This window comes from Poecilia mexicana, unplaced genomic scaffold (genome assembly GCF_051168715.1).
Source record: "Poecilia mexicana isolate PSO_F unplaced genomic scaffold, ASM5116871v1 scaffold_9, whole genome shotgun sequence".
Lineage (NCBI taxonomy): Eukaryota > Metazoa > Chordata > Actinopteri > Cyprinodontiformes > Poeciliidae > Poecilia > Poecilia mexicana.
Window position 1 is genome coordinate 14714876 of NW_028263378.1, and position 13106 is coordinate 14727981.

The 13106-nt window shown below is 35.8% G+C and overlaps 1 protein-coding gene and 1 non-coding gene across 4 annotated transcripts in view; one reads left to right on the top strand and one right to left on the bottom strand.

Moving 5' to 3' along the window:
- Positions 1–13106, top strand: part of pdlim5a (PDZ and LIM domain 5a) — a 63766-nt gene that overhangs the window by 42037 nt on the left and 8623 nt on the right. For all 3 annotated transcript variants that reach the window (XM_014985315.2, XM_014985316.2, XM_014985318.2), the window contains 2 exons: positions 6400–6482; positions 9909–10110. In XM_014985315.2, coding sequence (XP_014840801.2) covers positions 6400–6482; positions 9909–10110 — 285 coding nt within the window. The remainder of the gene's footprint in view (positions 1–6399; positions 6483–9908; positions 10111–13106) is intronic.
- On the bottom strand, positions 12343–12415 carry trnal-uag (transfer RNA leucine (anticodon UAG)). Its single transcript has one exon. It is a non-coding gene; the product is annotated as a tRNA-Leu (tRNA).

Sequence of the window (13106 nt, forward strand, 5' to 3'; positions counted from 1 at the left end):
GCTTTTTTATTTATTATTATTATTACCGGGTGTACGAAAATCTAACTAGCTAACTGCTTCACTAGAATTTTTCACCAAATTCTCAATTAAAAATAAGAAAAAATATCCTTCCTCTACATTTATAATTGATATTTCTTGTTTTTGTGTATGTGAAACATAAAAGAACGGTATGTGCAAGATATCAAATCGGACTCTCACTAACAGATTTTGCAGTCGCAAGGGTGCAATGAAGAATCATTGCAATTTTTTTTCAGGTTATTACAATTTTGGGTAAAACTCAAATATAGCGAGGCATTCATATGCCTAAATCTTACGCTAATTTTGGATGCATGACCAAACTTACAAAAATGTTTGGGAAATTGTGAAGAAAGAAAACAAAGAGAAGATCAAGGAAATATCTTGGATAATTGCAATAATATTGCAGTTGCGTGTTTTTGTAGCCCTGATCTTAATCTGAACATGGTGGTCTGGTTTTATTTATTTATTGGTTTATCTATTCATACTTTTTTGACTGATTTAATCAATCGGTTAACCTCTCATGATGACTTCCTGTTCTTTTTTTTTTTTGTTTTGTTTTTTTTTGGAAAAATTAGAGTAAATTAAATAGTATGTTGCAAATGCATAGTTTTAACTCGTGACCAATGACCAATAAAGTGTTAATCTTTTCCATGGCATTAGCCTTTGATTATTAGCTTCTCATTGTTTTTATAAGACACTTCATTAAGTTTAAATGCAGAGCTATTTTTTTTCCCTTTACATAAAATACCTTAACTACTTTCATACATATCCGGAAAGCTGTTAAGTTGAGCGCCTATATTTATCCAACAGCATAAATAATAGCACTGAACATGCCATCCATGACAGTGAAAAGTCCATGTTTATTCAAACCAAGCCAGCACCACAAGACACTGGACATGTGTCTGTGTGGCGACAGTTCATTGCTACTATAACATTCTGTGGTCGCTGTAAAACAACTTGGCAGCATCTCAGAGAAATCAGTCATCGGTCGGTGGAAACAACTGGACACCCAGGCCATGAAGCAATAAAAGGTCTGCATGTGACTGTTGGAATGGGTGTCTGTATAAATAAATGGATGACTTTGTCATAGTATGAGTGTGAATCTCCACACATGGATACTATAGTGTGCATGTGAGGCCTGAGTTTCATCCAGAGAATATCACGCTGCTAAATTATAGACCATCTGTTGTGTGGCAGGGAGATCTGCTGGACAGCAGTCAGCTGTGTTAATGAAACATTTGTCCTATGCCCGAATGAAACCCACGCTTTTATGAGATGCATGAAACAAGTTCTTCTTAGACCTACAATGCACATGTTATTATATATTATGTAAATAACATAACATGAAATCTGCTCTGTTTTCCCTCGTTAAAATTTCCAACAAAGGTCACGATTTGGCAGCTTTTGGAGTAGCGGAGTTGTTGTTCGCCGCTTTGAATGCAGTGGGTCGCAAAACAAAACGACAGTGGCGAACAAATCTGTTCGGCTCGCTTTCCTCGACTTCCTCTTTAATTATCCCTTGCTGTTGACAGGATTCATATGTGGCCCAGTGAATCCAGATGGTCAGCATTAATTGAGTACAATCAAACCCGAAATAAACATCCCTTCCATGTAAAACACATTCAATTTCAGATGTAATTTGCCTGATTGGAGGAGAATATTAATGCGCTGTCATGTAATGAGTTCTAATGAATGATGAACTGAGGAACATCTTATTTCCTGTCCTAATTGTCACATGTCATTAGCCACTCAATGTGACTAATGTGAATGGAGGTCGTTAAAATGTTGGGAAGGACTGAATAAATAGATCCTTTAATAATATTTTAGTTATTATGGCTTGATGGGGATGAGGGTTTTTTTCCCTACAAGAACATTTTACTTGATGAGTTGATGCCCATTAATGGTGTATTTTCATTCAGATAGAGCTGTGATGTAAGTTCAGAACAGATGTAAGTTTGGTTGGTTGTTATTTTTGTTGCTTCTTGCACCAAAGTTTAAATGGAAATCTGTCAATCGCCCCAAGAAAACTCTCTGAAATGTTGAAGTTTACAATATTTCTGTTGCAAATTTACTTTATCCTTCACTGTGTTTAACAGTGGGAATGAGGTGCTTTTCTACACATTCATCTCCTTTAGAATTTTATTTAAAACATCTTCGTAATTAAAAGGGTGAATGAAGATTCTCAAGGCTTTTCAAAGAAAAAGAGGTCCACAGCATCTCGGATGCTTTGTTTCACACCTGAGAGGTTGCAAGGCCTAAGGAGAGATGTCAAAGGATTTCCAAATGCAATATTACAGACCATTAAGTGCTGCTAACTGTAGCTTAAAAATGTGGCGGTTGGTGGTGATTTGAAGTTTCTTTCATGTATCAAAATACAGAAGAAAAAAAAAATTAGTTGGCTCCTTACAGTAAAAGAAAATTAGCTGCATATGGTGCATACAGTAGAATTTAGTGTGGCGTAGGTTCATTGGCCTCTGTTCCCAGACACATAGAACACAAAACAATTGGGCTCATGAGAGAGATGTTGTGCAGTCTGATTGTCTCCTTCCAATGGCTGACTACTTAGATTAGGATTGTGCAGCCTATAGACTGATTAGCGGAAATCAATGCTAACACAACAGTCATCTTGGTGCATTTGTCATAATTCATGTCATTGCACTGTAACTCATTTACCCACCACAGCATATTTTGATCAGATAACTCTGACATATTTTATTAGTTAGGGCTCACATGTTCAAAGATTAGATTCTGCTTAAAAGTATTTGATTATATCTCAAAGCTTGACATTGTTTAAAATATAAATTTTAACTCCTGCCTTTAGGATAGTTCAATTTGGCTATATTTACATTCAGTTCTAATGCATATATATATATATATATATATATATATATATATATATATATATATATATATATATATATATATATATATATATATATATATTGGTTTGTAAGTACTATCCTAACTGAATATTACATTAAAAGTCAGCTTGAAATTATCTTACAAATGCTTCTTTTCCATCTGTTAATGCATATTTTTCACATTCATATACATATTCAACAAACTTTGATAAACTGGGCTGTTTCATAGATTCAGCAAGCAGTTAGTGGCAGGTAGGAAACACAGTGGACAGATCGCCAGTCCAGCGCAGGGAAACAAAGATATACGAGTACCCTGACCCTAACCCTAAATCGTACAAAACAACCATGCACACACACATTAACACCTAAGAAATATTTAGAGCCACCAGTTAATCTAACAAATATGCTTTTGGACTGTGGGAGGAACCAGAACACATGCATGCATGGGAAGAACATCAAACTGCATGCAGAAAGATCTTTGGCCTGGATTTGAACCTTGGACGTTCTTGCTGCAAGGCAACAGAGCTACCAACTGATCTACTGTCCAGGCCTCAAATAAAAAATATATTTTTTATGCTTTAAATAAATGCTTTAACGATAATTTTTATAATATAACTGACAAATTATCTTCAAATTATGCAAGAGTACATGCAAAGTTTTAACTAAACTAAACCAGATTTCAGGAGAAGAATCTGTACCTCCAAAGTAAAGTTTACAGCTGTGCTTCTAAATAAATGATCAATGTCTCATAGGTGAGATCATTGCAGCACTGTGTTCTAAAGTCCAAGTAGATTTGAACCAGTGATTAAAAAGAAAGTTATGGTGTGTGACCTTTGAAATAAAGGTCACAAGTGACCTTCAAAATAAAGGTCTTGCTCTTTGAAAATCCATCTGTCCTTTCATTATCTTCTACTTTATCCAGGTTTGGGTCACAATGCACAAAAACAAAAAAATATATATATGCATGATTTGGACATGAAAGTGTCTTTGAAACAATTTATTTCTTTGTTCCACTTTGCTCTTAATTCAACTAGTTAAAATCTTGGTTGTTTTGACTCCATCACTCTTGGTATTTTCTCCTTTGCTATTTCTGTCTCACTCACACAAACATTCAGACACAACTCAGTGTAACTATGACTGCAGTTGCCATAACATTTGTCTGCCATGAGTTCCCTAATAATCAGACACGAGGGGAAAAGGTTGTGGTGATCCAACTGTTGGCATCGACCGCAGTTATGTGTTATGGCTGCAATGTGTCTGGAGAGAGTCTGTTAGCCCACCCAAGCTAGTGTGCTGGCATTCGAAAATATATGCATGTAGATAGACATGCACATACTTCAAATTGTGTCAAAGGGATATAGACATTGTTTTGTAATATAAGGCTTACATATAACATAAATGAAGGAGCATATGTTACCCTGCTTTGTGTTTGAACTCTTCTCATCTTCTGCGTGACACATGTTGTAAAAGTATATTCAGTCTACAAGGCCCTCCTCTTTGTCTGTTGTTGTTGGTCAAATGATTTCACTGGCAGAGTGCAAGAGAGCTCACAGAATGATTAAACTAAAGAAGAACAGAACTAGAATAAAAACCGTGTCATAAAACGGCACTTTGGTGTGGAAATGGTCAAACTGCTATCTCTCACATGCATGAAATGTTAAGTTGCAAACAAAAATAAATGGAGGAATATGCATAAAGGAAAAAGAAAAGATATGAGACGGTATAATTTGTGTGATCACAAAAGGAATGTATTCTCAAGGCTTTTAATGTTAACTTTTTAATGTGGCAAACAGATTGCAGCTGACTAGATTGAAAAAAGATCCAGCGATGACTCATTTATAGTTTACCAGAAGAGTCCACCAGATTTCTATGCAAATATGACAATTCAAAAACTGACAATTTAGTGTTTCTCCAAGACAAACTAAGCAACAACATCACAGATCATCTACTATGATGAGCTGTGCATATGCGTTTCCCATCCACATTTTAATTCTTTGTTTCTAGCGAAATCACATGGACTGCCACATGTTCATAACTCCATATTTTTATATTTATGATGGTTGGAGAAAAAGGCATTTTTTGTGGCTGTACTTCAAGAACCTAGAGTCTAATGGTTCTTATAAAGATTTGATGAACCCAAGATGCCACCCTTTGCAGCAGCAGTTTTATAGTGATCTTTGGAGGTTTTATTATGTCTCCCACCCTTTGCAATCCGGCAAATCTGGATGGCGGAAAGATAAAAGTGGGGCCTTGTCCAGCCTTGAAGCCAGTAGCTAAAACAAATGGGCCTTTGTGTCATGTTATATTTATACCCCATGGAAACAGAAGTTGTGTGTTTTATACAAGACGTTTACAGAGACTCTAATGAACGTACAACAATAGATAAATTATTTAACATTTTGTGTTTATGCTACTAAAATAAAAGATACATTTATTGCCAAAACGTGTGACCAGCACTTTATTGGACGAAATTTAATTAACCACAAAGGCAAATTGGTAGAGAAACACCTTTTGTGGGCGAAAACAGCTAATTCCTCCCATGTAGGTCCAACAGAATTACCTATCCAATAAGGATGGCTTTTGAAGCATAAGTTCATTAGGGTCAGACTATTTAAAGCGATATCTTACCAACAGAACATACCAAATGTGTTTTCATTTCAACAACTGACATCTGTTTAATATTGTTTGTAAACCCTACAGTTATTTACCACATCTTTGCTTATTTTATTAATTTTATATAGAGAGCTGAACTGGGACCCTTGTGGTCCTCAAACAGATTCTTTGACCTTTTCTTTAGCGTTTCTTTCCTGATGAAATTTAGTTTTCGTGCATCATATCAACTTAGAACAAAACTATGTGTCATCAGTCAGCTTTTCAGTTGTCTGCCATCTATTAAACTGCAAAGTGAGGTTTTTTTTCATTCTTTCAAATAAAGTAAAACAGATTTTGTTTGTATCTGCAGTCTGTCATAGGAATATTGTTTTCTCTCCTTCTTAACATCTGACATTTGAACAAAGTTTGTCTCTAATGACGAGGCATTGTAATGCATTTAGTTTCCTGTTCTTACCTGAATAATGTAAATGCATCTTTTGGGTCCTTTTTTAAATGGTATAATGTATTATCAGAATTACATAAACTCTTTCCTAACATGTTTATTAACATATCAGCAGAACAAACTTTTGGTTAAAATTAGCCACATAGGAAACATTGGTTGATACAATAGTCACCAGGTAGGTAGGAACTGCACTGTTTGAATACAGCTCTCTGTTTTAGCTATCAGCTTTATTATATATATTTTTAGAGAGTAAAAGGTCTGAGATTCTACATGAACTTTTAATTTTCATGCCTTTCAACCATATGTAAACAATGAAACAAATCCCAGAAACTATTTGACAACTTACTTAAAGATTTTGGATTGTGAGTTGATGGAATCATATTATTGTGGGAATCTAAATTTGATCGCAAAACATAGAAAATGGTTTTTAAAAAAAATATGTTCTCTCTTTGTGTTTCTGTACAGTGAAGAGGATGAGGAGTCACAGCTTACCTCCCATGAATCTGCTGTTGTAAAAACTATGATGAAAGGAACTGCTTCAAACCACGGTAAACACCATTTTTATGTTGATAAGATGGACTTATAATTTATGGTTATTCACTTTTTCACTCTGTCACAAAGCCAGTAAGTAGCAGTTGCAAATATTGCCAACTGCCATTATTGCATCCTGTCAAAAATCAGATTTATGGGCCTGATATTAGAGTGTAGAAGTGTGTTGCCCAGTTACCAAATAGAATTTTAAACAATATGTTCCTTTTAGCTGTTAATACACTATTTTGCTCCTACTGTCAGGGCTACATAAAATTTGTTAAATGGTGCATAAATTATTGTTACAAATCTGTTAGAGCTATTCCAGGTAAGCTATGCCTGTGTTGCTTTTACAGACGGCAACGTAATCAACATATTTAAACAACATAAAATCCCTAACACAAATGTGGTATGGATCATTCATATAAATTCTCTATTATGTATCTTCTTTATTATATATATGCATAGTCAGTCCACCAGATTTTTATTGAATATGGTAATTCAAAAACTTTATGATACAATTTAGTCTTTTCCCAAACAAAAAAAGTGTTTTCATCTTTGCAAACATACACACAAAAAAAAAACAAAAAAAAAAAAACTCTTGGCTCTCACTTCTAGCCTAATGGGAAACTGCTTTACAGTTGTGAAACCAAATGTTGTTACAGTCAATTTGCGAGGGGGAAAATGACCTTACTTTCCGTGGCTGACGCTCAACATATGTTATGAAATAGGTCATCGCAGTTTTTCTCGTGTTTTTCCTCAGTGGAAAGCCATTAAAAAATCCACATTGGCCTCTGGCACCCTACTCAATACCACATGCAGTGGCTCTGTTTTGTCAGAAAGATAATATTTATAGAGAGAACCTGTTGGGAGTAATGAAAAAAATGTTTTGGAGGCAAGCTGCGTAAAGCTGAAGAATGTTTTTTGAGTCCTCAACTAGTGCAGTCAGTGTTGATGTTCTGTCCATTACATTGTTATTTTACCGATAGAGTATACATAATTTATTTCTGAATGTGAGAAAGTGTTTGCACCCTTACAGTAGTCTTGTTTTTTGTCTTTTTTTATCATCAAATGATTCTAAACATCAGATAAAGGCAACCTCAGTTAAAGCACATCACAGTTTTTGATTTATATGCATTTATTAAGGCATATGTGGAAAAAGTATTTGACTGGATTTTAAAAAAAGACCTCCTGGTAAAGATTTACAGCTCACTGGTAGAGTCCACCAGATTTTTATTGAATATGGAAATTCAAAAACTTTATGATACTTTTTAATCGTTTCCCAGACAAACAAACCGACAGCATCACAGATCATCTACCACAATTAGAAGTATAATTATGGTAGAGTCTTTGTTCCTAGCAAAATCAACTTGAGTGTCACATGTTTCATAACCCCACATTTTAATGATTATGATAGTTGGACAAAAAGGCATTTTTTGTGGCTGTACTTCAAGTACCTAGAGTCTAATGGTTCTTATAAAGATCTGATGAACCCAAGATGCCACTCTGTGCAGCAGCAGTTTTATAGTAATATTTGTTTTTGTCTACCAACCCTTGATATAATGCGCAATGTGCATGGTGGGAAGATAAATGTTACCTTTCCTTAAACCACACATACAAAAACATCTGGACATCTGTACTCTGGAGATGAAAAGCTAAGCTCTATGTTTAGCCAGGTGCTCAAGTTTTAGTGTTCTAGCGGCTGTCTTGGTGGTCCATGTGTGACTTTGTGTGCTTTTGGCTGTATGTGTGCATGCACATAAACTTTAGGAATGTGTTAAAAATAAAAATATTCTGTGTGTTTCTAAAGATGGATGTGATTAATTCATGACTGCGACAACAGTGGTCAGCGAGCAGCATGCACCTTCATAACACCTGTTGAGTGTGTAGTCAGAGAGGTTAGAGATCAAATGTCCTACAAATCACTAATAAAAAAAAACATACAGCCAAAGCTTTTGACACCTTGAGGCCTTGCAGTGCAAGAAGATAAAAAGACTGTCATTTTATCTCCGCTGAACGTTACCCGCCTTTCACTGATGACAACATAAGTAAGATTAAATAAGTCTGTAGTAGCCGTAAAGATGGAGCAAAAGTGAACAAGAAAATGTAAAAGTGGCACTGAAAACTAGAGAGATGCAAAAAGACAAATTCTCCCAGGAAGGTGTAGTAACAAATGTGAAATTTCTGACCTGCTTGGTGGTCCTTCTTCTATTTCTGGGTCTGATCTCTCCACCAGTTAACATTGTTGCATAATCTGTTATTGCAGTAACACATTATTTTACACACCCCTTTAGACATTAACAGTACTAATTTCTTACAGAAACTGTGGCTGAGTAACCTAGGTGAGGCAAGAGACAGTTGGAGATTCATATTTAGCTCAGTTAGTTTTATACTAAATGAGCTAAATCGTGCATATTATAGGCTATGTGTGTATTGTATTTTCTCAGGACTTACACTCCGGAGTGTAAGTCACATTAGTTAAAAAATGTGACATGAAGAGGAAAAAAGAACATATATATAAGTTGCATTTATTTAGCAATTGTCAAACATCAGGGAGACCTCATGTTGATATGAGCCTGTGACACATTCTGTGCATAAACCTGCTTTTTAAGGAACTGTCGACTCTGGCGTGGCTTGGACGTCTGTTGGCCCTTTCTGACTAGCCTATGTTTGTGCTCAAAAACAAAAGTGTGCAGTGTTCTGCATGCAGTCCAGAGTGATACGGAGGTGGTTGTCTTGTATTAAGCAATAGCAACAAGAAGGCCCACCTGCAAAATTCATCTTCGAGGTAACTAAGAGGTCTTTTAGGCATATCTGCACCATTGACTAGCCTGGCTGCAGACGGTTCATGTCAGTCATTAATATTTATTAATGCACCACTCAAAAAAATGTGTGATGAAGAGGAAAAAAAAACAAATACAAGGACCAGCCAATCTATGAAAAAGATTGTAACTTATAGTCCAGAAAATATGGCATACATATATTTTGTTGTAAACTGCATTGACCATCTGAGAACAAAAATTGTCACATTACCATTTTAGTTATGTTTGTGTACATATGAATAGGGATGTATTTTTCATAGAAATTTTACCCAGGCAATTAATGCTGGGCCAGTCCTTCATTCCACCACTGCATATGAATGTCTTTGATCTTAACCATTACAGTCCAGCGGGGGGTGTATGTTTAGGATTTTGGTCATGCTGGAGCAGAATCCTCCATCTATTCTCTTTTTCTTTTATTTTTTGTAATTGTCATTTTCCTTTTCACTTGTTTTGCACTTTGTGTCTGTCACATAAATTCCAAAGAAAGTATGTTGAAAGTGAAGGCTTTAATTTGACAAAATGTGAAAAGGTTTAAGGTGTTAGTTTTGCAGGGGATTCTATATATCTGTATATTCTATCTTTAGCAAAGCAACATTTTATTTTGCTTTCCTCCAACTCCTTTAGGACAAGGAGTACAGAGTGGTTTGATCACTCCATCTTTTGGAATGAAGGGTAATGGGAGTGCCAGTGTCCTCAGGGGTCCTGTTCCAGCCCGACCAGTGCCTCAACCCCACCCCAAAGATGAGGACACTCTGGTCCAGATGGCAGAACACATTCCTGCTGGGATGCGAACCCCCATGTGTGCCAACTGCAACATGGTGATCAGGTTAGAAGCTACTGTTGGAACTAATATCAAAAGTTTTGCTTGCAGATTGAAGAGAAGATTAAAAACTGGTTTATATTTGTATTCATTAGTGAAAAAAAAAGTAGTAAGATTTGAGTTTTTGGCATTGATTGCAAAATAATATTTTCACAAGAATTTCATCTAGACATCAACTGCACCAATAACACTCAAACACTGGGAGTAATATATGAAATAGAAATTAATAAACAAACAATGCTGTGGGTGCTTATTGAATAAAACTTCAAGGACTCTGGCTTTGCTCTTCTCAAAGCAAAACTATATAAATCCTGTAAATTTTAATATAATGCTAAAACTGTTTATTTTTCAGTTAAGTTTTCTTATTTTGAATAGCCAAAGATATCACTGCTGCTGTTCCAAAATTTGTTAAGAGTGCTTGGGGAATCCCATATGTTTGTTTCTATTTTCTTAACCCTGTCCTTTTGTAGACACAAATTTTTCCATGCCAATTTTCCAACTTGTTAAATTAGAAATTCTGAGAATTTTTTATCTGATTGCTGAGCAGAGATGCCCATCCACACCCAATTACACTTCTAATTTCTAGCGCTGTTTATAATTTGCACAAAAAAAAAAAGAAAAAGAAAAATCACCAAAAATGCTGCTCAGACCACTTAATAGTAATTCTGTATTCCTTGTTTTTAAATATCAACATATAGGCACATTTGGTAACTTGCATGCAAAATACTAACAAAAAATATCATCTCTTCCAACTTCAAACCATCGCATTTTCACCTGTCACTGAAAAGCAAAGTTTAGCTTTAACAGCTGATAATGATATGTCCTTTCATTAACACCTTCACATAACATCTGCTCATCATATACGCTTGTTTTGGAGACAAGGCCGACACAGATGGTGAGGTGGGAAATTGAAGCCACACTGCATCGTAATTTCCTCAGACATTTAACTTAAACCATAGGTCATAATCATCCAAAAACACAGTGCAATAAATGCTTATGATGGTGAGCCATAACTATGCATGAGGATGTTTAAAAAAAAACAAAATGAACTTCGAGGCAACTCCAGTTATAAACCTCTCAAGTGATTTTTCATCATCACATTTGACTTAGCACACATGCATAAATTGTGATAAGGTGTGAGGCAATCACAGTGATTGCTGTAATCATCTAAATACCATTGTGACACCTGTGCAATACAGTGTGATCGATGCATCTGCGCTGCTGGAAGACGTGAATGGGATAATCAGGAGAGAACATGTTTTCAGAGATCACCAAGATCTTCTGCCCCATAATGATGACTGGCTTATAAGCCGTTTTGAACTCCCTAGAGCAGGGGTGTCAAACTCAATTTCCCCGAGGGCCACTTCAGCATATTGGCCACCCTCAACGGGCCACATTGACGGTACAAATCAGGAGGGCATCCCTGCTAAAACACACCCCAGACAAAAGGTTGACTTCCCTCATTCAGTTCTGTAGAGGCTTATAATGAGTCAATGGTCCAGGTGTGTTAGAGAAGGAATCCATCTAAAGTTGCAGATGGTAGCTCTGGAAAACTAGACTTGGGCACCTCTAGCATAAATGTATAAAAATACAATTTTAAAAATAAATTAAACACCACCTCATATTGTTAAATAACTGATTTTATGTATTGAAGTTTTAAATATTACATTTGAGTTTCCATGGATGTAAAATTACCGCTCAGTTTAAAAATTACAATATTTAAATCAGTGTTTAAAGGTAAGCAAACAAATAATACAAACAAGTCACATGGGCAGACATTATAGACTTTATGCAAAGATTTAGTCTCAGAGGCAACTGAAATCTATTAATTTAAAAAATCCTTTCAGAATATCATCTCATGGACTCTGAACTAAATGCGTCTCTCTGACCGGGAGCTGACAGCGTGTTGAAGAGTTATGGACCGGACGCTTTGGAGCGTCTGGTTAGGAAGCGCATTACAAACCTTTGGTTGAAATGTAGTTTTGTAGTCAATTCGTGCTCAAAACCTTTTTTAAGTCAATCATTGGCCTATAAAATGCTGGGGGGCCACATGTGGCCGGCAGGCCTTGAGTTTGATACATGTGCATTACGCCATAGAACTGCCAATTGGTAATTGAAGTAAAGTAGCTTTGATTTCAAAGAAGCCTACATTGAAGTCGATTGGCAAATGAACCATCATGAAAGAGGAAGGCTCTTGTTGTCTCACTGCACCCCAAGAGATGCATAACCTACAAAAACCGTTTCTGTCCGGTTTTGAACCTGAGACCTTTTGCGTCTAAAGCAAACATGATAACCACTACACTACAGGAACTGAACTTCTTTGCTTTGTTTCAGTTTGAGGTTCCAAAGTTGATGATGTGAGATGCAACACATAAAAATTTCAACCAAGGCTTGCACTCAGATGCCTGGATTCAGAGTACAGACCATGACACCACAGAACCCTTGTTGACCTTTAGTAAACACCTGTGATAAATACAACATGCAAAATCTGTTTCTGTCTGGTTTCGAACCAGAAACCTTTTGCGTGTAAAGCCAACGTGATAACCACTACACTACAGAAACTCATGCTCTTTGGAGTGTTCCTGGTAGATGATCCACATTTTGTTAGAGACTAATGAATGGGCATGGAACAATGTCAAATACTTAAACCACAGATCCTCTCAGAGAGCACAGTAACTTGGTGAACAAACTGTCAGACTTATAATTGTGCCCAATTTTACATTACAGTCCATAAACTAAGCCTGGGATCAAAGAAATGTATTAAAGATGTCATTAGCAGAGACAAATGGTTCTACAGACAATTGGTTAAATGGCTAAAAAATAAAATCAACACTTACAAATAAAAGATGGTTCAAAAATAAAATTAAGACATTAAATAAAAAAATATCTCTGAAATACAATCACTTGAAAATTAAAAATGGTTCAAAAATAATATCAACACTTCAAAATACAAAATCTCTGGAAAATAAAATATTATGTATGTTGTTTTGAAAAACATTGGA